Below are 24,245 nucleotides of genomic sequence, written 5' to 3'. Positions count from 1 at the left end.
AAATAATGAATAAAATAGTTAAATAAATTCATACTTTAGGGGGAGCACGGGTCTCCTGCCCCCCCCCCTTCATCATCCATTATTTGTAAATATACTGACGAAAAAATAACCTTTTAATTTTTCTACTACGGGCAAAGCCGTGTGGGTACCGCTAGTTATAAAATAAGCAATGGAAGAGAGATTTCGTTGGTATACTTCCGTTTCAGTAAAAATCGGAATCCTCCAAATACCGCAACACGTGACCAATGCTTGGCGAGTTTGTCAGGAATAATTAATAGCTTGGCGCTCTATTTCGCACTGGGAAGTTGGGAAGATTTGCGCTGTCTATTATACTTGAAGAGCATGTCATGTATTCTGTTTTTATTTTGAATATTTGAGACGTGTTGATCAATTGTTTAAAATATTATCGTTTGTTCATTGTGTTTTTGTATCTTGAATAAACATGAACGAAAGCAAGGTAAATCTTCTTTGTCTTTTATTCTTGAAAATATTAATCAAAGAACTTGTGTACTTATTAAATGTTAGTTTTTGTTTTTAGTTATACGTGTAACACTTCCTGTGTGTGCATAGGCGGATTTTGGTCGAAAATTTTGGGGGTGCAACAATAACAAGGATTGGGGGGGGGGGGGGGGGGCAGGGCCGGATTAAGGATTTCGGGGCCCATAGGCATTAGAAGTGTTGGGGCCCCCTCACACATGTATTTTATACATAATCTCGTATATTATTTCTCTAGCCTGTATTTCTGTCACCACACAAAATCTTCCTTATTCCTTTATCAAATTTCATAACTTACCCCTCATTTTAAAGCTGTCTGTGTTTAAAGTTTTAGGTTCTGTCTACAATTTTAAATATTACCAATGATGTTTATTAACAATGAATACAGTAACTAAAATGTGTTTATGTTTACTTTTCATTTTAGAGCTAGAAAAAAAGAGATACAGAGCATTACTCAGTAAAATATTTCTGAAGCATTTATACCGTTATTACTAACTGTAGCGGATTTTTTTTTTTTTTGGGGGGGGGGGGAGGACCGTTTCCCTCCCAAACAGATGAAAATTACTTAACTACATTATTAACTAAATTTTAAGTTACTTCTTCAGAACATAAGTAAAAACTAAAAAATGAAAAACACACACACATAAAACATATATTTCCATAGTGTCCCTTTTATTCTTTTCTGATGGCAATATTGCAGTCAGAGGTCAGTGCAAAAAAATACGTAAAGCTCACAAATTTCGAATTCAAAGGTACAAAAATTTTGGTGAAAAATTAATATCTTGTTACAAATAATATGCCTGCAGCAGAAATGAATGATATATAAAACGAATTCTTGCTTGTTTTTATTATTATTATTATTTTTAATCAGTACATAATTGTTTTCTTACCTTTCTCATAGGAAACTTTTTACTTCTTAGAAAAGTATTTCAATGTGCTTTGATGCTTCATTTTTAAGGCAAAAAAATAAACACTTCAATACTGGTACAAAATATCAACTCAAAAACTAGCTTTATCTCAAGAACTCCAACAAGAACTCCACTTTAAAGTTTGGTTACCTTGCACATATAAAAACTGAAGAGGACCAGGAATTCGTTAGAGTGAAACCTCTCTACTTAAAAACACCACCTTTCATTCTGAGAAAAAGAGGTGCGGAAATGATAAAAATAAAAGAAATGGTTTGCAGGCGTCTAACCATAAGCTCGTATAGAAAAAGGGTATAAATAATAAGTGCACCAGAGAACATTGTCTCATGAAGTGTTCTTACAAAAAAAAAAAAAAATTGCTTCGAATTTCGGCAAGTGCCTAACCAACGCGCGTTTCCGCAAATACATGAGTTCAAGCTCTTTATTGAACCGCCCATGCTTTTTTAGACTACAACCACCAGAGTCGCATATTCAACCTCTATTGTAAAGGCAAGACCATAGTTGTAAAGGCGGCAGGATTGGAGGGCAGTTTATTTACTCTGGAGGGATCAAAAATTTCGGCAAAGTGACTTGTTCACTTATATCTACTATTCCAAGAAATGCCCACGAATAACAGCCAGGACCTTATAATACTGCAGTCCTGCTAACAGCTGCATTTCTTGGAATCAGAGCTCGGGTCCCCAGGACCATTGTGTTGAACAGTCAACCTGCAGCTTAATGGGGTGGAAGCAAAGGATTTTCTGATTCCCTTGTTTTTTTCTTTTCTTTTCAAAGGGAAACCAGAGAGGTTTGCTAAAATATTTTAAAAAGAGATTTTTACAAGAAAAGCTGTGTCCGTGTCAGGATAAGTAAGTCTCCACACTAGAATAAAAGGAGATTTAATAGTTTAACCATAGAAAATGGGGGTGGGGTTATTAAAAAAAATATCCGTAATGAGGGGTGTTCATGCTTAAGGGTTGTACGTTCGGCGAAATTTTCACTGTATAAGAATTAACAAAATTTCTAATATGCTGGTAAATAAAAAATTAAACAATTAATAGTCTTTCGCGGATATTAATTGTTTTGTGGCAAATCAAATGTATATGTAACTGAAAATTTCTATGTACATCATATTTCATGTATAAGAGATTCAGTAAATTTACTTGGTCACAGGTGCATAATCTTCAACTACGTTTTTGATAAACAATAGAGGTTTAGCAGTAACTTATTCAAGCTAAACATTCCTCTTAAAAAAAATCCCAGAAGTAGTTCCAGGCTTTAAAATAAAAACTTATTTGTTAGAATTGGTTATATTTTATTATGACTATCAGAGACGCAAGAAAAATTGCGTTGCTGAAAACTTCTCGCCCCCCCCCCCATGCATGAAATTTTAAAAATCACTATAAATTGATGAAATTTGCGAAGTTTTTGCCCCTATCACTCATTTAATCGGGTCCTTGACAAATTTCCACGAGCATAAATCTCTGCTATTTGTGAAATTTCTCTTAATAATGTGTAACGAGTAGAATAGTAGGAAACTGGGTCATACTGCTGATAACTTTGTCCTCATTCACCCCTTTTCCGAATTTTCCTTTTCTTTCTGGGATTTTCTCTTCTCCCCGTATCAGGTGGTCTAGGAAGGGCAATATGATACTTTTTGCAACGATCCAAGGTTTGGTTTTCACGTACGGAAGTATGGCAGTGGGCCCCCCTTCTCTCCACTCAGGGTCTGTTTACTGAATAGGAAAATTAGACCGCGGTCTGTGCTATTTGAGGCCCCCATTTAATGGCTAAAACTGTTTTAGCAAATGAAAAAAAAAAACTAATGTTTAGCTACAAGAGGGCCCCGAAAATTGTTAGGCCTGGGGCCCCGATATCTTAATTGGGGGCCCTTGGTCAAGGTTCTGGGGCTCTAGGGGTCCCCAGAACCAATATAAGCATTTGAAACTAAGTTTGATTTACGGAAAAATTTAATAAAATTGAAAACAAATCTCAACTCCGTTCCCTCCCCCCCCCCCCTTCTCCAATCCAAATCCACCGAAAACCTTCTCTTGGCTGCCTTTTTCCGAGCTCCGATACGGCCAGGACTTTTTCCTTTTCTTTCAGGGATTTTCACTTCTCTCCATGGTAGGTGACCTAGGAAATCGACAAGCCAAGGTTTGGTTTTCGCACATGGAAGTTGGACTGTGGGCCCTCTTCTCTCTACTTAGGGCTTGTTTACTGAATAGGTCTACTAGGCTGTGCCAAAGCCTCTGCTATTTGGGGGCTCCAATTGGCTAAAACTATTCTAGCAAAAGGAAAAAATTGTATTGTTTGACTACAAGAGGGCACCGAAAAAGTGCTTGACCTAGGGCCCCAATATCATAATCGGGGCCCTGGGTCAATAAGTTTTTGGGCTTTAGAGGCCCCAGAAAAAATATTACAGCTTAAAACTAAGTTTGATTTTTTGGAAAATTTTTACAAAATTAAATGAAAACAAAGCTTAACAGTTTTGGGGCTCCTCCTGACTCCCCCCCCCCCCCGTGGTGCGGTGTCTTGCATTACGTAATTACGCCACTGAGTTATGGAGTTTATCGTTAGCAAACACTTAACGATCTGGATGCCGTCGGGCCACAATGACGGATCTACTCATTTTTTTGGCCTAACTTGTATAACGTAAATACTTTTTTTCATGTTCAATTTTAATACCTTCTTGAGGCCCTTATATTATGGGGGACCCCCCATATGCGACGATTGAAGTATGGAAAATCTGCCACTGTTAGCCCTTTAGCAGCTGAAACAAAAGGCCATGGTCTCCATGACCTTTGAAAAATGAATAACAAAACCTTTTGGTAGGGGCCCCATAGCTGTTGTGTATGACCCAGATCCCACATGTATAAAACATTTCCTGTTTGACAGCAGTAAAAGATGAGATAGAGAGAAAAAAAGGAAGGGAGCCCCATTTTTTCAAAAACTTTTTCCTTTTTTTCTTTTTTTTTGTCGAAAAGAACTTTTTTCTTACATATTTTCAACTTTAAGATTTCTCCGGGGCCCCTGAGAACCTCGGGGCCCCTAGGCAACTGCCTACATTGCCTATTTAGTAATCCGGCCCTGGGGGGGGGGGTATTCCCGGAACAACAAAGCAGTGGTGAAATTAAAAAGTATTTTAGGGCGGGGCGCACTTTTGTGTCTAAAAAACGCGATGTAAACCATACTTAGTAACATTAGGGGATCAGCAATTCTTAATATTTCAAACTGCAGAAAAAGTCTTAAACGAAAGTCGATGTTGTTAGAAGCAAAAGGTAAATAAAGCTTCTGGTTTGGAAGGGGATTCATGCCCCAGAAAAAATTTGCAATATGTAGTAGTTTTTAAAACGCAGTTTTACAGTTCTTCGTGATATTTTAGTGGAAAGAAAAGTACGTGTGTGTGTGTGGGGGGGGGGGGGGCTCCAAGGCTATGTTTAAAAATTTAAGTCTTATAAATGTGATCATAGTCCATATCTATAGTTTGGGTTAGGAATGAGACATATGGACTCTCCCCAATCGATTTTTGGAAAAACATATAGAAATATGTACCCCCCTCCCACACTACCTCTAATTTTTCATAATTGAAGTTCCAAAAACGCTATGGTGGAAAATTTTTGATACTGTTACCAAACGGGGTGTTCTGGAGCTCTCTCCTGGAAAATTTTCAAATTGAAGTCCTAAAAATGAAGTTCTTATGCAATACTCCATCGTATTATAAAGAGAATTTCAAAGGCTGCAGTCCCAAAAGATTTTCCATCCTTAAATATTACGAAATAATAGTTTTCAAAACCAAAATGTTAACAATCTTTGATGATATTAGAGAAATGGGATCGGAGGCCCTTGTTCGAATATTTTCCAAAATTAAAGTCTTAAACACATGAGTGTCAGACCATATTTGGTAACGTTAGAGACAATGCAGTTTTTCAAAACTGAATCTCCAAAAACGCAATTTTAAACGATTTTCGAAGTTTTTAGGCGATTAGAGGATCTTGGAAATTTAGCAAAAGTGAAGTCCAAGAAACGAAATTTTAGATACTCTGTAATAACTTTGGCTGGAGAGAGGGCTTCGGAGAGGAAAAATTTTGAGGACTAATAGAAAAAATGAAAAGGAAATAGAAAAAATTAAAAAAAAAAAAAAAAGAGGGAGGGCGGATATGAAAGAAAGAGGATTGGTGTAAGGAGAGGGGTGGAGGTGACACACAATTCGCCGCCAATAATCTGAAACTGCTGAAAAAATCGTCAATAATTTCTTTTTGAAAAAAAATTAAGGTTTCCCCCCAACATTATTTATTTTTTTCTTCTTAAAATAATTGCGTTTTCCCAAAATGAGATCTTTTCTTCCCTTCAATAATAAAGAAGGTTTTTTTTAAAAAACATAAACTTGGCATTTTGTGAGGAGGGTCACCAGTATTGTGCCCCCTCCCCCATGAATGCACCAATGCAACAAGAAAAATTTCCTTATTTGCATGACTTTCTTTTAAGTTTTTTTTCTTTTCAAATGGATAAAATTACTTCAATTCTTAATATGAGCACAGCTATATTTTTCTCGCACTAGCGACGTGAGATGATACACCGAATTTGTTTCAAGTAAATTTACTAGTATAGCGGCTGTGAAATTTTATCCCCTCTGCGTTTCTAGGTGAAATATACTAAATTATTTTTTTTCAAAACGCAACCAAAAATTTTGGGGGTGCGGTGCACCCCCTGGCACCCCCGTAAATCCGCCTATGTGTGTGTGTGTGTCTTTTCAGACTATTTCTGCGATAGAATACTTTAAAAAACGAATGAATATTCTTGACATAGCAAACGCGTATTTTCGCACAATGTTACTAAATACATACAAACAATGAGGGAATTTTTAAAAATGGTTTCTGGAAAGGAAAGTCGTTACTTTTCTTTGTAGATTCTACAGGCAAGCCACATTGGACGTTCAAGTGTAATATTTTATTGCTCATACTACACTTCCTTAAGGCTACATTTCAATAACGTATTTCTTTGTCGTAAAAGTGAAAAAATTTGTTTTTTTTTCCCCTCCTCTTTTTTGTTGTGCATACACTTTGTTTAGAAATGAAAACATGTTCTGTGAACAGATAATTACCTAGGGACCATTCATTAAATACGTAAGGGTCTCGAGAGGGAGGGGGGTAGGAAATCTCTACAAACCCTTACTTTAAAGGGGGGGGGAGTGTCAAACCCATTCTCAGGTAATTCTTACATTAGAAATCACGCAGTTGACATTAGAAATCACGCGGTCAATGTGTTTGGCAGGTAAAAAAGGTATTTTGATGAACTGTTTTTTATTTGTTTTACAAAGAATTAATAGTGTAAAATATATTAAAAGAATCACACTATGTATGGCATGTTTTATTTTTAATTAGTGTCACATCAGAAAAAAAAATGCCAAAAAAACATTCAGTCTAGATCAGGGCTCTCCAACCTACGACACGTTTGCCGGATCCGGCCCGCAGGAAGCCTACAAACTTTTTTTTTCTTTCTGAACAGAGACAGTCTTCACCTACAAGCCTTAAACAGTAGAGACAGTCTCGTTGGAAATATAATTGAGACATTATTTTTAATTTCCAATAATTATTTAAAATCTTTTTACCTGTTATTTTAATCGTTTTTTAATCAGTTTTTACTGTTAACTATGAGTGCAGCACCCATCTCTGTTTTTGCTCTTTCCGAGAACAAATCTCTTTTCTCTGTGTCACATTCTCCTGGAAGTCCCCAGCCATTGGGCATTTTCTGGAGAGCAATGTGAGCTGGTACAAAATTTTTGGAAAAATACGTGAAACCATTTCTAATTTTGGGCTTGATTTTAAACACCCGAAAGGTGTTACTACAGATGGTTAAAAAAATATGTGTGGTCCCAAAATTGGAGTGTTAGAAACATTTCCAATTTTATAAAAACAATTGGAGGTGTTCAATCCATGTTTTTTCACTGCATTATCCATGAACAAGCCTTGTGTGGGAAACACTTGAAAGTATCTGAAGTATTGAACGTAGCTTTCAAAACAGTTAACTTCACCACATCAATTTCCCTCAAACAGCGTCAATTCAAAAATTTTCTTGATGAAATTGACAGCGTTTACCCAGATGTTCCGTGCCATTGTGAAATTCGCTGGTTGAGCAGAGGCAATTTTTCAGGCGTTTTTTTGAACTTCAAGAAGCAATTGAGATTTTTTCCCGTATGACTGAACAGCTTCGTCCTGTACCTTAACTTTCTGACAGTGTATTTGTATGAAAACTCTCTTACCTTGTTGATCTCACGACGCATATTAATTTTCTGAATTTGAAATTGTAAGGTGAAAACTCTTCAGTTTATGACTTGTACTATCATGTCAAAGCTTTCAGACAAAAACTCATACTTTTTGAAAAGCATTTAAGATCTATAAAATTTGATCACTTTGAAACATGTAAAAACTTAAATGCACTACGCACTGCTACCTTTCCCAAGGATTACGTTTTGGAAGTCATGTCTCAGGCTACGACTTGAGTTTGAAACCCGCTTTGAAGAGATTCAACTCTTTCAAAACCCTTTTAAGTGTGATATTGACAAGATGCCTTCTGATATGCAACTGGAAATCATCGAGTTAGCAACTAAAGACTTACTCTAGAAAGCTTTGTAGAATGCCACAAGAAAGGTAACCTACTTCGATTTTACAGTTCTCTACCAGAAAAAGATTTTAAGAACTGAAAAAATCATGCTAGAGGGGCATTCCACTGTATTTTTGACATTATGTAGAGTCCGTAACGTGACCTTTTTTGCCGTAACTTTTTAATTTACCGTTTGATTTGCAAATTATTTTAATTTGAGCTGGTATGTTGGTAGGAAAAGATCAAAATAAAATAATATGCTAATCAAACAGTAAATTAAAAAGTTATAGCAAAAAAGGTCACGTTACGGACTCTACATAAATGTCAAAAATACCGTGGAATGCCCCTAGAGCTATGTTTTCTCTTTTTGTATCCACTTACAAATGTGAACAGACATTTTCAAAATTAAAGTATACTAAATCTAAGTATAGATCTTCTTTATCAGTCGAACATTTTAAATCCCTCTTAATGATCGGAGCTACGAAGTTTGTCCCTGAATTAGACTGAAATTTTAAGCGGTAAACAAATGCAATCTTCTCATTATTTTTTTAACGTTTTAAATATTTTAAAAGCTTTACACATGTTGAGGTCTCATTTTACGATTTACGGGCACTTAAAATATAATTTAATTTAGCGAACAGCAAATATGTATAAGGAAATATAGCAACTTAGAAGCAAGCCCAGAAATGTTCAAAAATCACTACTGAGCGCTTAATTAAAAAAAAAAAAAAATCTATGTATATTCGCAATGTATCGGTGGAGGAGGGGGGGGGGGTTGTGCTAAATAAACCATCTGAGTAAAAATATTGTTGGACTGGCCCGCCTCGTGTCCAAAAATTTACAATGTGGCCCGCAAGTGAAAAAGGTAGGAGACCCCTGGTCTAGATTCAATTTTTTAGTAAATATTTCTTTACACAAAAAGGTTTAATAAAATAATAATGAATTTAATAATGATTCCAGTGTTCTAACATTCGTTGTTTTATTATTTTGAAAAACGAAATGGTATCTTACGTAAGAATAAAGGAGAGGGGTTTGAAAAATCTTACGTAACCTTACATGGGGGGAAGGGTCAAAAACTGCCAAAATCATCTTTACATAAGTAATGAATGGCACCCTATAGTTTGAATCCGGTTCCTCATAATAACCAGAATTTGCTTTCTGGATGATGCTTGTTCCCAATTTTTTGGGATGATAAGTTTTGTTATTATTAAATCTCTAATGTTTTATTGCTTTGAGGCTGTAAATTTCTTGTTTTGCCCATTTGAATTAAACCTACTTATTTATATTTCTTATATACTGTTTTGTAGTGATAAGCTGTCCAAATCGGTGCATGATCATGGGATACAGTTGACATGCAGTGGCAGTGCATCATAGGATTGGGTGTGGGAAATTTTTGTGGCCCCGGCCCCTGATTTTAAATAAAGTGAATAAAAAGAATATTTTGGTACATTAAACCCCTGGAATTCATTTGAATTTTGAGGTCTGGAATTCTCAAATTATGCTTTTCGCAATCATGAATTAGGATAGGACCCAACTTAGTGTGTTTCTTGTTTTTTCAAACAGTTCCTGTAGCAATCATAGTTGCAAAAAATATAGTTTGAATTCAAGATGTCAAAATTCAAATTATTGCCATGGACTGGATGCTAGATGTTGTATGCTGGTTGTCGTGTTTTGGATGCTGGATGTCTAAAAAGGCTGTCTGTAGTCCAAAGGGTAGAATTCAAATAAAGTCCATTCTGGGGACATGGACACCACCGCCCAGAAAGAGGGACATGCTTACAGAGGCCTATAGACCAGAAGAGTTTGCATAATAAGCAAAGAAAAATAAAATAAAAAATATCAACTTATGGTCAAGTGTATTCAATTCATGATTGCTCAAAAGAAATAAAAAATAAGTAAATGAATAAACAACTAAATGAACCATTTACTAATTAACTTGTGAACATAACTTTGCCATGTGGTTTAATTAATTTTTCGCAATTTTTTTTTACCTTTCAGGAAGTATGCAGGAAAGATGTCCCTTCCATTCTGTCCTGAAAAGCTAGAAATGTGGAATTCCCCTGAGCATGATGTGAGGTTGGTTTCAGGGGTTCGTGAGAATGGTGAGTCCTTTAATCACATGAAACAGGGTGTATACCAAGCATGAATCCAGTGGGTCCAGTTCTCCCAGAGATCTTTAGTCTCCTCGTTTAGTCGTTAGTGACTAAAGATTGGCCAAAGCTTCATTTTGGAGACTTATATTTATAACAATTAGCTCCAGACCCCTATATTTATGCCTAAAAAAATTCCCTTCAAAATTGCTGTTTTCCCCTCCCATCTCTAATCTTTGGCACTTACAAAAATATGTATTTGTAGAAATTTCATGTTTTATTAGCATCTGAGATCAGAAAAGGGCAAAAAATAAAAACTGCACAGTTCTCTCATGCTTAAGAACCAGTAGAAAACTGAGAAAAATTGTGATCAAAATAGTTGTGTTACCACTTATTGACAGGTTTTACTGAATCTGAAGGAAAAGATTGTGGTTTAAAATGAGAAAATGATAAATAACTCACTACAATCAAAATCAATACTGAATTTTCAGGGGTAAGTTTATAGTTTTTCATTACTACTAACTTCATTTTAAAAATGAATTTAAAAAAAGTTATAATAATTTTTTAGCAAAAAAAATATCACAAAAAGCATTTTTTTGATTTACTGAAAAATTTGATTTAGCAATGCCCGATTTAATGATTTCCTCAATTTAATGATACCTTGCACTGGTCCCGATTTAACTGCATTGAATGTACAGTAGGCGTCGCTTAATGTGATCACGGTTGATGTTATCATTCGCTTAATGTTATCAGAATCACGAAGTCCCGGAACACTTGTATGTTAACACATGTTAAAAAAGTCGGATATTGTAATCAGCTTCTTTGTTTATTGTTATCACTTTTTCATAAACTTTCAATTTTTTTTCCGTTTTTGTTCCTCAATTAACAGAAATACATAGGCAAACCCTGACGAGACTAACTCTCTGTAGCATTTTGTGGTTTTCAATAGCAGTTCAAATTTTTTCTAGGAATGAAGCTACAGAAAGTTCGCCCCCAGTGACCACGGACTCCCCCTAAGAAACCTTTCTTTTGCACCTAAAAAAATTCAGTCGCTGTACATGTTGCAGGCATTGATGTAGGACCTCCATTGTTGTCATTACTTTGTAAACTGTTAAAGAATTGTGTCAAGATTGAACACAAAGCAAAGTTAAATTAAAATTTAAACAATAAGCAAAACCATGCTGGAAAAGATAGAAAAGCTGAATGTGCTTTGAAACTGGTTAATGAATGTCAGAGAAAACGATCATATTTTACTTCACCTATTACTATGTGATTAAAAAATTGCATAATTTAGCTTTTAACTTTTTATAATTCAGATATTTCCATTCTGTTAATTTAATAATTTATAATTTAAAACTGCGTTCAGTTGAGTCATTGTGATTTTAATTTGAGGTTGCCAAAAAAAAACCTTAATTGGGAACAAATCATTATTTTGTGTCTCCTGGATTCTTTTCGGTTATTGTTATCAGTCGGTTATTGTTATCAAATTGTATTTGCCCCAAAGTAATCACAGTAAGCAGTACCTACTGTACATGCTTCTCGATTTAACAATAGTCTTGATTTAATGATACATTTTCCCAGTCCCTTGATAATTGTTAAATCGAAGTTATACTGTAGTTTCAGAAAATTGTGGAGGGGGAATTGAACCTTATAAACCTCCCTCTTTTATACAGCCCTAATTCAAACTATTCCTAAATATAGAGCAGAGGTTCCCAAACTTCAATCCTCCGTGGACCCTCTCCAGAAAAATTACAAACTTCACAGACCCCCCCCCCCCCGGCGTGCACCAAAAAAAAAAAAATGATTTGACAATTAAATCTATTTTTTTATAATATATTTTTATGCTTCTTTTCCTTTAAATTTAATTATTCATTGATCTATATATTTTTCAGAGCTCTTGTCTGGTTTTCATTTTTTAGTTTATTATTTTGAGTTATGGAAGAAAAATTCTGTTTGAAATTCAATTCGGAATAAATGTTATCACCGAATTTCTACATCAAGTTTACTAATAAAAATGAACTTTTGAAGTTAGTGAACAAAACACTGTTAAGATAAATAAGATAAATGAATACCTTTGTGCTGAACAGTAAAGTGAGAAAAACAACGTTAAAAAAAAGCACAAATTTGCCAATTACAGCAGACACGTGTTTCAGCGTTACAGGGAACGCCTTTTTCAATGCAAATGATTTTATGGATGAAAAGACATCCGACAAAAGCTGTGTTGGATGTCTTTTCATCCATAAGCTCATTACTTTTTGCATTGAAAAAGGCGTTCCCTGTAACGCCAAAACGCATCTCTGCTGTAATTGGCAAATTTGTGCTTTTTTTAACGTTGTTTTTCTTACTTTAAAACACTGTTGCCCTAGTTTAACAGGGTGGCGACAGATCAGGGAAATCAGGGATATCAGGGAAAAGTCAGGGAACTTGATTAATCAGGGAAATATCAGGGAATTTTGAAAAAAATAACAAAAAATCAGGGAAAATATATTTTATGAAGAAAAAAAAATTTTTTTTTTTTGCTTTACAAAATTAAGTACCCTAATTCCCTACTCAGTTTCCACTAATTATCTGTTCGGAAAAAAAAAGTAAAATGAATGAGGTGCGATATTTGTGCATCTTTTTTCCTCAACGTTAAAGTATTGAATCTTACTTATTAACCACAGGATGAACTTCCTAAGATTGCTTCTGTGTATGTTAGGGTGTTTATTTCACCTAGCTTGAAATTTCCTTTTAAGCTTTCAATGCTATGTAAAATAAACAACCATACAGGCAAAGAGGAAGCCTTCATTAATGCCTTAGCTCCTTTGCCTTTCATTGTCTCAACGTAATTAGCGTACTATAATCATGATTTCAAGAAGAAATCTTTGGTTTTTGTTTAATATTATAAAAGCTTAAAAGTTATTACTTCTTCGTGTTTTTAATTTAATTGCTAAAATTGAATTTTCAATAAAAAAAACCTTTGTTTTTTGTCGTCATACTATTTGTTGTCACCGCAGATTATAAAGGTTTTCTTTTCTTCAGACTTAAGTGATTCTTTAATTTTATAACCAAGTTGTATTCTTCTTTTATATATTTTGAAATTAACTAATTGTTTTTTTTTTTCTTGTATTTCAAAGTTGTTGGTCACGAAAGCAATCTAAGATTTTTTTGTTACATACTGAAATCATTTGAAATAGAGTTAACTTGTGTACTTAAGTAAATATCTTTATTTTTTTATTGTTAAAATGCTGTATTAATTCATTAAAACTTATGTTCTTGATTAGAGAAAAGCTCCCTATAAATGGATGTCAAATTGTTTCATCTGTTTTGCATAAATATGTCAATTAGTTATCTAAGAGTAACTACATTACTTCTATTCTTTCACCATTACTTGTTATTCTTGCAGCAATTATTATATTGTTTGAAAACTCAGTTGAAAATAATTTCAATTACTTTTTTGTTATTTGATAAATACACATATGTTTTTATGAGTAATTTTAATAGTTTCTTAAAATTCTTATACTAAGTGGTCTCTGGTTAAAGTAAAGTTTTTTTTTTATATAATTTTCTAAAATCTTTCCATGTAGAAAAATTGAATATACTGTTTTGTAGGGGTTTCCCCCCCCCCCCCAAAAAAATGACTTGATATGTTTTTTTTAACCATTTTATTAAAAAAGTAGCATTTTTTAAAAATATATCTTTAGTTCAACAACTTTACACAACTTAAAACGTTTAAAATAATTCATTTTATACAAAAATAAAATGGATTTCAAATAGAGCAAAGAAAGATAATCATTATCATTGGTAACGTAAATCAGGGAAAATTGGTGAACTAAATCAGGGAAAAGTCAGGGAACTTTTTTTCACAATTCCTGTCGCCACCCTGTTTAAGTGTGTTAAGTTATGCACACAAAATTAATTAATGTGTAGTATGTTGAGTTTTGAGAGGGAGGGAGGGAGGAGGGCTGCTGCACCCTGCATGTACTTAAACAAGAATTTTTTAATTCGTCATAAATGTGCTTTCTTTTTGAATTAAAATACTGTTACTTATCCTGCAATCTCAATTTTATTTAACGTTTTAGCTAGATAGCACCTCGAACTTCCTGGCATGGACTCCCGTGGTCCACGTACCACAGTTTGGTAAACTCTGATATAGAGTATTGGGTCTATAAGAGAAAATTTCTTTTTTTTTTGTATAAATAAAGTTCTTTTTATAATGAAGTTCAATGCTCGCTTTTCAGCATTAATTAACATCTTTTAATTTTATTTTTATTTCATAGGTTTAGAGGTTCACACTGACATTAGGAAAGATTCTCTGACTAAAAATCTTCTACCAGTCGCACCTAAATCACCTGATTCTTTCACTTCTACTGGAACAGTATGTTTAGTACTCAATCAGTGCTGTTTTCTTTTTTCTTTCGTTTGGAATTCATTGATGTGTTAGTTTCATTATTTCCAAAAGTAGTCTACATCCAGGGGAGAATGCTAAGTTTTTGGGTTGGGTGAAATTTAATGAGAGTTCTTACTGAAACAGTTTTGTATGTAAAAAATAAAAACAAAGTCGGCTGACATACCACAAGATGTTTTTGTACATCTGTTAAGGTGTTTATTTTTTCTTGAATGCAAATCAAGATAAAATTTTAAACAGTCTGCAATCTCTAATAGTTCCTTTAAAATGTTTTTTAAAAGTCACTGAGCGGTTTTGGTGTTCTATGCTGTCAACGCCGAAAATGTATAATTATGTGCAAGTGAATCGATTATTTCAGAAAGGGCGTAAGTCCAATGGATTCCCGTAGGACCTACGCCCTTTCTGAAATGATCAATTCAAATGTGATGTAAAGTTCTAGACTAAAAATTCTGAACATTCTAAAACTCTGAATTTACACCCTGTCCCTAGGCCAAGCTTAGAGATTACAGCCTCCCACCCCCTTCACATATCCGAACTATATCGAAATCGCGCCCCCCCCCCCACCATCTCTCTCAGAGACATAGCAGCATCTGGGGGATAAGTGAATATTTCGCGCCCCTTCCCCTGTTTCAAAATTGAGGGTGGGTCTCTTTTTTCATTTTCCCTTGGTAATGTTCAAAAAAGAGGTGATGCGCTGGTGCTCCCCAGAAAATTTTCAAAATTGACGCTCCAGAAATACAGTTTTAGGTAATTTAAGGCATTTTAACTTGTCGTAACGGTCATCTTTGATTATGTTACAGGAAGGGATGAGTTAGGGAACTCTCTCTCTCTCTCCCCCATCCCCTTTTAAAATTAAAGTCATAAAATGAAATCTTTGAAAACTTTAATGATGCTAAGAGAGAACGAAGAAATTGAGGCCCTAAAACAGAATTTTAGAGGCTATTTTTTGATGAGCAGGCAATTGGTGGCTTTAGCAAGAAACTTATTTGAAATTAAAGACTGAAATATTCGAAGACATCTTTTATGATGTTTGGGAAATGGATGGGGTTTAGACATTCTTCCCCAGAAAGTTTTCGAAATTGAAAATCTAAATATTTTATTGTAAGTCATCTTTAATGACAAAAGGAAAAAAGATAGAATTTGACAACTCTCTTCCGTAAATTTTTCGAATTTAAAGTCCTAATAACTTCAGTCAATTTTAATAATGTTGGAAAAAGGCTGATGTCTGCGGTTCTCGGGATTTTTTAAAAATGTTAATTCAGGGCCTAATTTTAGACGATTTTAAGTGAGTTGGGGAAGGGGGAAGGGAATACCAAAGTCAAGGCCACTTCCCTGGAAAATTTTCGAGCTTGAAACCTTAAAACAAGATTTTAGACGAACAAGGCCAAATTTTCAGAGTGTAAATTTCAAAAAAATGTGCTTTAGTTTTTTAGACAGAAACACTTAGCAGAAACTATCTTCTAATCTCGGTTTTTTACCACAAAATAATTCCATGTGAAAAAAAAAGAAATAAATAAAATAAAATAAAGCAGAGAAAATATTAGTGAGAATCAAAACACAAATAGTATAAGAACAAAAACACAACAGTATAATTTGTTCTTTTTGTTAAGCTTGACTAAATATTCGTCCCTTTTTGTATGGTCTCTTTTTGCTGCTTGCTGCCGGTGGGGTTGCTCGGCACCCCTACAAATAAATATATATATATTTTTTTGGGGGGGGGGGGTGCTGGAGCTTTGCAGCACCCTCGGAGTCAGCGTCTCTTAAAATTATCTATTTGACCAGAAATGGTACCTTGACTCAAGCATTACGCCCACTTTCCTCTAATTGCTTTTTTCTGCTCTGTGGGCAGATTGCAAATTTTTATTCCCCAAATACTAGCACACAGCTTTCCTCTTTTTTCCCCCCCCAAGGAGCTGTTTATTTTTTCCCTCCGTGGTATGTGCCCCTAGGTTGGTCTATTGGGTAATCCGAGCCTGGTTATAACTTATACTTTTTAAATGTATAACTTAAAAAAACAAGACACTCTCTTATACCGTAAAGTTAGCTGAATGTGTCTAAATGCCCAAACTAGGTTTAGGAAAATATTTTAGCATTTTAGGGATTTTTTTTTTTCAAAGCTTGAAAGAGAATAAAACAAATACAGTAGTGAGTTTTCTCAAAATTGTATAGGCTGAGAAGAATTCCTTTTTTTTGAACAAAGAATGAAAATACAGTTTGGGAAAATATAGAACAAAAATTTGAAGTTCTGGAGAAATTTCAGGCTTGTAAAATTTTCTGATGTTTATTAAAATGGTCTATTTTATAAATTCAAATTTTGATTGTTATGTATTTATTTTGAGAAAATTTTTGCCATCCTCTTCAGTTAGTCTTTTTGTTGCTGCTGATGTGCAGTTTATTTTGTGTGTGTGTGTTCATTCTATGTATTTCCAGGTTCCTCCCTTTTTGCTAACTCCCTTGCCTCTTATTACGGATAGCAAACTGCATCTGCTATGGCCCCAGCCTCAGGAAATCCTGCAAACGGAAGGAGCGCCTTTCAGGACCAGGGGGACCCCTCTCCCTGTTGTCTTGGATGCTGGAGCAGACACAAGTGAGTTTTTGAAAATTATTCATAGTCTTCTAAGATTAAAATTTTTTTAAAGCTAGCTTTTAACGAGTGTACATTTACCTATATCCAGGGAAACTTTCAGCTATTATTTACAGCTTAAGCAGTAAAATTAATACTTGTTCCTAAAAATCTAATATAGATGTAGATAGAATTTTCGGTGGTGTCTATCTTGGAGTACTCTAGTGCTGTTCTTCCGTCTTTTCGGTGGTGTCTATCTAGGGGTATTCTAGTACTGTTCTTCGTCATCCTCTTATATATATAATAGTGAATAATCGAGTAGTGCTGACGTCATCAACAATGAAACTCGCGCCACCACATGATAATTTGACAATATTTTTTGGAAATGTTTGACATGAAGGGAAATGCTTTTCGACAAGACTGAACTGAACCCGGTAACTTATTAACATTTTAACTGGTAAAACTCATTTTAGGAGAATGAAGAAACAAAGAAGGGATCAACAATGAACGTTATCTACTGGAGTTTAGGATTAATCCACGGGAGTTAGGGTTAAAATTTCAACTATCAAAATATCACCTAACAGGCAATTGATTCGTTCAAATGTAGAAGCAATTTTTACCTGTCATACCATGGCGGGAGATTTTCTAGTTGTAGTAATATTACTCAAAAGAATTATGATCAGGTGACATACACAAAACATTTATTCACTGACAAATCGAAACTTGTTTTACACACGCAACTGAACGTGCCGCAGCTGGAAGCAAGATCCTCACAATCTCTCGTACCTCACCGTTAGGGAGTAGGGTTACACAGAAAGGAACTAATACATTGCCTTCTTATTTTCTGCATAGATAGCATAGAGTTGATGTTTTAAAGTAAAAAATACCAACAAAAACCTCAGCAAAGAATATGTAATTGTATTCCCATATTTTCCTTTGAAAGAAAAATGGAAGTCCCCTTGAAGCAAAGGTTGTTTGTTTAAGGGTAAAAAAAATCAAATCGCACAAAATTTGCATTTAACTGCATACATTTGTTTCGGTGTTATAAGGAATCTTTTTTTAAATGCAAAAGAGGTGAGCTCATGGAGGAAAAGGTGTCTGGCAAAGGCAACAAGACAGAAAAGCAAACAGCTTAAAAAGTAAAAATAGAGGATTTTTCAAAAAATATAAGGAAAAAAAAATTATAAACCAATAACAAACTAATAGGAATTCAAGCAATCTTTAAACGCTTTCTTGCAGTTACAAAACCCCAACAGGTACCAAACCTTTATTACTTTTTTGCTGCTTAAGGTCTTTGGTGATTTACCACGGAAATAAGGTAACATTCCTGGTCATGTTCCTCCTGTCCTCCATGTAAATATTATCTAAACTAATTTTGGTTTGGCATCTACGTTAAAATGCTAACTGTTTTTTTCACTTCTAAATCGAAGAAGAAAGACATTTTGATTTGCATGTAACTGAGCAGTCTCAGTAGCGATCCAGGTATAAAACTTCAATGAAGTGATTATTCTGTTCTTTAATCTTTTCTTTTCATGCTACTCGTGGGTAGGTGCACGTAAGTGTAATTTGTAACGAAATGACGGGATGGCATGTTTTAAAGTTTATATAAGGTGTAATAGTGTTTTATTATTTTAATTGAATAAATTTTTACCAGAGTTAATTTGAGAAGTATTTGTAATTATTCAAGTAGAATTTCAGCTCATGCTTTACACAAATGCCGACTCTGCAATGAGTATTTTCCAGCAACCATAATTATAATTTTTTTTCCAATGTAAATTTGCTTCAAATTAATCTTCATAACTATGTTTTGATTTCAGCTCTTCATGCATCTCTTGACATCTGGGATGTTCATCAGGAGAACTTTGCGTCGAACGGTGTGGGGTGTGTCGTGGAAGATGTCGTCTGTCCAGAAGCTACCGAGAGTGGTATAATATTCTGCCATCTTTCACCAGGGTCCCATGCCAGATTTGAAAGCTATAAGTTGATCATTAAAGATAAGCGGGTGAGTGCCCCATAATATTGTTTTTAATCTGATCTTATTCAATTATAATAGGTTTATTGGCATATTGAATAAATGTATTGCATCAACCTTTTTACGTTAGATCCGTATTCTCTCTCCCGATGTCATCGGACTGCACTATGCCCTCTGTACTCTAGGGCAGCTGTTTTCCCTGTATAATGAAGATGGAGAAATCTGTGTGCCTGCACTCTATGTGAGTTTCATAGTTTTACGAGCAATACTTTAGTCTCAAGAGCTTGAAACTTCTTTCCTTGTTTGATCCTCTTTGATGTATGCTTCGTAATTAAATAATGGAAATTATGTTTTCAGATACATGATTGGCCTCAGTTGCAGCACCGGGCCGTTCTCCTTGACTTCTCTCCTGCTGCTAGGAAGCCTGACTTGGTACGTCCCAAGTAAATACAATCTGAAAACTTACTGATGTGTGCACTTGGGGCAGATACAAAGGGAGGGTCATGTGGGGTCATCACTGCCTCCCCCCCTAAACTGTCAACAAAATTATCCATCCTTCCATTTTGAATGCATGTAATGGTACAAGATTGATTGATATCAAATATCACATAAATATATTGTTACACATTGTAAAATAAGAAATAATAACGTATAATAGCACACATTACAGATTTAATTTGTGCTATTATACATTGTTATTTCTTATTTTATTTTTCAAGCCCAAAGGTATTTATTTCACTTTATTCCGCATTGTGTTTAAATGCTTTATGAAGCAAATGCAAAGGGTTGCATTACACTTTTTAATTGATTATTTAATTTTTAAAGTAAATATTTGAAATGATGCCATGCCGGCTACTCCGAGGTAATACGGTAGTAATGTATCTCTTTATATTGAACAAAAGTAAGGTCAAAGAAATTGTGAGAGGAAGTCTGTGGCGAGCTTGCGTCCAGGAGACTCCATAGCACCTACAGCCTTGAAATTTTGTACAAAATTACTTCCAGCCCCAGAGGTTTGCACCTGGGGTTTTGGTTTTAAAATTTCAAATTAGTTTTTTTTATAATTAATTTTTTAAGCTCAGATTTCGCGTAAATTACCTATCAAAGGGGTGAAAATTACTTGCACATATTAATATTATGTATCGTTGGAAAGGGTGGAATTTTCCGCCTTTGACACAATTTGTTTCAATGCTCTAACTTAATTATGGCCGGAGTTATTTGTGATTTTAGCTGAATTTTTTTAGGCTTAACTGAAATTTAGGCACTATTTTCTTCATAAAATCTATCAGTAAAAGTTAAGTCATTCTCCCACAATTTTCTTTTTGACACCTCTGGGAGCGACTTTTTTACTCCAGATCTAACTCGACCCATGGTCGAAAAATGAAGCTTCTATCTCAAAAGAAAAAAAGTTAGAAACCGTTTTAATCAAAGTCAAAAATCTCATCTCCACTCGAATTATTGATGTTTTATTTGGCGTTGCCATAATTAGGTCTTTTAGATTTGTTTCTTCTTTCTCATTCGCAAATTTTAAGGCTTTTTATTTTAACGGAAAATCTTAGGCTCAACTCAATTCAAGCCCCGAGCTATAAAGCAAAATATATTACTAGAGACCACCGGGATCGCCGATATATATCAGTCGATATAACAGGGTGGCGACAGATCAGGGAGATCAGGGAAAAGTCCGGGAACTTTATTAATCATGGAAAAGTCAGGGAAATATCAGGGAATTTCGAAAAAATAACAAAAAATCAGGAAAAATTGATTTTATGAAGAAAAAAAAATTTTTTTTTTTGCTTTACAAAATTAAGTATCCTAATTCCCTACGCATTTTCCGCCAATTATTTGTTCAAAAAAGAAAAAAAAAGTAAAATTAATGAAGTGCGATTATACACTGCCGCATATTTGTGCATTTTTTTCCCTCAACGTCAATGTATTGAATCTTACTTATTTACCACAGGATGAACTTCCGAAGATTGCTTCTGTGTCTGTTAGGTTGTTTATTTTACCTAGCTTGAAATTTCTTTTCACACTTTCAATGCGACGTAAAATAAACAACCATACAGGCAAAGAGGAAGCCTTCATTAATGCCTTAGCTCCTTTGCCTTTATTCCATTGTTTCGAAGTGATTAGCGTACTGTAATCATGATTTCAAGAAGAAATCTTTGTTTTTTGAATTAATACTGATGAAAGCTTAAAAGTTATTACTTCACGTTTTTAATTTAATTGCTAAAATTGAACTTTCAATAAAAAAAAACTTTGTTTTTTGCCGTTTTACTATTTGCTGTCGCCACAGATTATAGTTTTCTTTTCTTCAGACTTAACTGATTCTTTTATTTTATAGCCAAGTTGTTTTCTTCTTTTATATATTTTGAAACTAACTAATTGCTTTTTTTTTCTTGCATTTCAAAGTTGTTTGTTACAAAAGCAATCCAAGATTTTTTTTGTTACATACTGAAATCATTTGAAATAGAGTTAACTTGTGTACTTAAGTAAATATCTTAATTTTTTTATTGTTAAAATGCTGTATTCATTCATTAAAACCTATGTTCTTGATTAAAGAAAAGCTTCCTGTGAATGGATGTCAAAAGGTTGCATCTGTTTTGCATAAATATGTCAATTAGTTATATAAGAATAAATACATTACTTCTATTCTTTCACTAGTACTTGTAATTCTTGCAACAATTATTACAACTGTTTGAAAATTTAGTTCAAAATAATTTCAATTACTTTTAATTCTACCATAAATACACATATGTTTTTAAGGGTGTGTTTAATAGTTTCTTAAAATTCTTATGCAAAGTGGTTTCTGGAAGTAAAGTATTTTTTTTTAAATTTTCTATAATCTTTCCATGTAGAAAAATTTAATATACTGTGTTGTAGTTTTTTTTTTCCAAAAACATTGTCTTGATGTTTTTTATTAACCATTTTGTTAAAAAAGTAGCATCTTTTTAAAATATATCTCTAGTTCAACAACTTTACACAACTTAAAACGTTTAAAATACTGAATTTTATACAAACATACGAGTACAAGAGATTTCAATTAGAGCAAAGAAAGGAAACCATTATCATTGGTAACGTAAATCAGGGAAATTTGGTGAACTTTATCAGGGAAATCAGGGAAAAGTCAGGGAACTTTTTTTCACAGTTCCTGTTGCCACCCTGTATAAATCATGATATATATCACAATATACAGGGTGGTTATAATTAAAGTTACCCTGTTTAGACCCCTCTAGTGACGGTTCTACACATCAGATTTCGATGAAATGTGGAATATAGATTATATAGACCATGGGGAGCAGGATTATACAATTAAAAAAAAAAAATTCAAAAATGGACAATAGGGGGCGCTCTACACGTAAAACATCCAGCAACAACAATGTTGTGTATGAACAGTTACTGCATCCCGATTAGATTACCGTATGGTGTGGTTTCACCGGTGATTTCATCCTCGGTCCCTATTTCTTCGAGGAGACCCCACTCCAAGGTCCTAAAAGGTGTTCCGTCACAGGTCTCAGATACTTTTCTACAGCTGGGCCCCAGCGATCGCCGGACCTAAATCTGTGTGACTTCTGGCTGTGGGGCTTCCTGAAAGATCGGGTCTATGGTGGAAGCATACCACGGGAAGTGCCTGAATTAAAGGACAGCATAAGGCGTCATGTTCATGCTATTTAGAGGGAAACCCTTCGTGCAACTGTGGCTCACGCTATAACACATTTTGAATACATGATTGACGCAGATGGAATGCAAATTGAACAAATTCTGTAACAAAATCGGTTTTATGACACAGTCTCCGTCTTATTTAATTCATGCGCCCTTTGCTACCCTGATGGTAGAGTTTTGAACTAATTTTCTTTTATTGCATAATCCTGCTATCCATGGTCTATATAATCTATATTCCAAGTTTCATCGAAATCTGATGTGTAGAACGTTTACTAGAGGGGTCTAAACAGCGTAACTTTAATTATAACCACCCTGTATATCCAATATTTATTTTGAAAATAAGATATTTTGATATTTTCGATGTTTATTTTTTCAACTACTGTATCATCAATATAAAAATTGCATTATTCATAGTAATATTGTTCATTTATTATTAAAAATAACCAAAAAGTTATGTACTACCTTTTTATGAGTATTAATACATCATTAATGCAGCAAAGTATTCTTTTTTATTTTATGATCATTCAATTATCAGTAATGTTGCTATTATTATGCATGTTAAAAGTGCTAAATTAAATATTACATGTTGGTTAGAAAAAAATAAATGTCTTATGACTGTGCAGCGACAGATGTATATATTTTTATTTCTGAATCATATAACTGCGTAAAATTAGCTAACAGAACACAAATGAGTAAAAATTAACTCCGTTAAAATTTACAAAAATATAAAGTGAAATATTAGGAATAAATAATTAAAGAAAACTTAATTTTAAGTCTACATATTGTAATAATAATAATATAAGATAATAAAGAGTGATTTGAGGATGCATTTACTATTTTGAACACTTCAATTTTTGCTGATTGAAAATATCGATACGTATCAAAATATCAGATATATATCAAAATATTGGATATTTTCAAACCCTGGAGATCACAAATATGAAAGCAACTTTTCAAACATACAATAGAGCAGCTATATAGATAGACTGATGCATCAGCTTAAGTTTAGCCTTTTCGGATCGGATTTTTCATTGTTGAGGAGCTGGGTTACCACAGCAAAGTTTCCTGTTTTGCCAAATTTGCGGTAAATAATATTTTATTTAATAAACAATTCATGTGTGCAGCTAATAATCACTCCCAGTGAACAATCACCAAACGCGAGAATTCGCCAGAAAAGACATCTACTCAAACACACGCTCCAATCCAAAATGGCTGATCTTAAGCTGATGCGTCAGCTTGTTCGTATATACAGGGACCTTAACGTACAAAACTGCAGTTTTGCAATGCTCATAGCTGCCAAGTGCTCCGTTTTTCCCGGAGTTTCTCCGATTTTTATTGCGTACTCCGAAAATCCGATTTATTCCAAAAAACTCCGTTTTTTTGACTTTGCTTGTACACTTTTCGATTTCTAAGGAAAAAGAAGAAATTTCCCTGTCCTGGAAGGTAGGAATTGTGCACAAACTCAACAAAAGAGGAGGTAATTTGATGCTCTGGAAGCATTAATATCAGGATCAACACTGAGTGGAGCGGAGAACATCGTTTTTTCATCGAGCATTTTAGCTACGTGCAGAAC

The 24,245-nt window shown here is 34.2% G+C and overlaps 1 protein-coding gene across 2 annotated transcripts in view; it reads left to right on the top strand.

Annotated features, from left to right (window-relative positions):
* Window positions 1–313: 313 nt before the first annotated feature.
* Window positions 314–24,245, top strand: part of LOC129216191 (uncharacterized) — a 38,370-nt gene continuing 14,438 nt past the window's right edge. The window contains exons 1-7 of one of the 2 annotated variants that reach the window (XM_054850372.1): window positions 314–457; window positions 10,002–10,105; window positions 14,353–14,450; window positions 16,911–17,067; window positions 18,861–19,045; window positions 19,146–19,256; window positions 19,373–19,447. In XM_054850372.1, coding sequence (XP_054706347.1) covers window positions 10,018–10,105; window positions 14,353–14,450; window positions 16,911–17,067; window positions 18,861–19,045; window positions 19,146–19,256; window positions 19,373–19,447 — 714 coding nt within the window. In that variant the 5' untranslated portion in view covers window positions 314–457; window positions 10,002–10,017. Of the gene's footprint in view, window positions 458–10,001; window positions 10,106–14,352; window positions 14,451–16,910; window positions 17,068–18,860; window positions 19,046–19,145; window positions 19,257–19,372; window positions 19,448–24,245 lie in introns of those variants that run through there. The other variant, XM_054850373.1, reaches the window with a different exon arrangement.

The sequence above is a fragment of the Uloborus diversus genome, chromosome 2 (assembly GCF_026930045.1).
Source record: "Uloborus diversus isolate 005 chromosome 2, Udiv.v.3.1, whole genome shotgun sequence".
In the NCBI taxonomy this organism is placed as follows: domain Eukaryota; kingdom Metazoa; phylum Arthropoda; class Arachnida; order Araneae; family Uloboridae; genus Uloborus; species Uloborus diversus.
The sequence above is the reverse complement of the archived record's forward strand: the minus strand, read 5'-3'. Positions and strand labels throughout refer to the sequence as shown.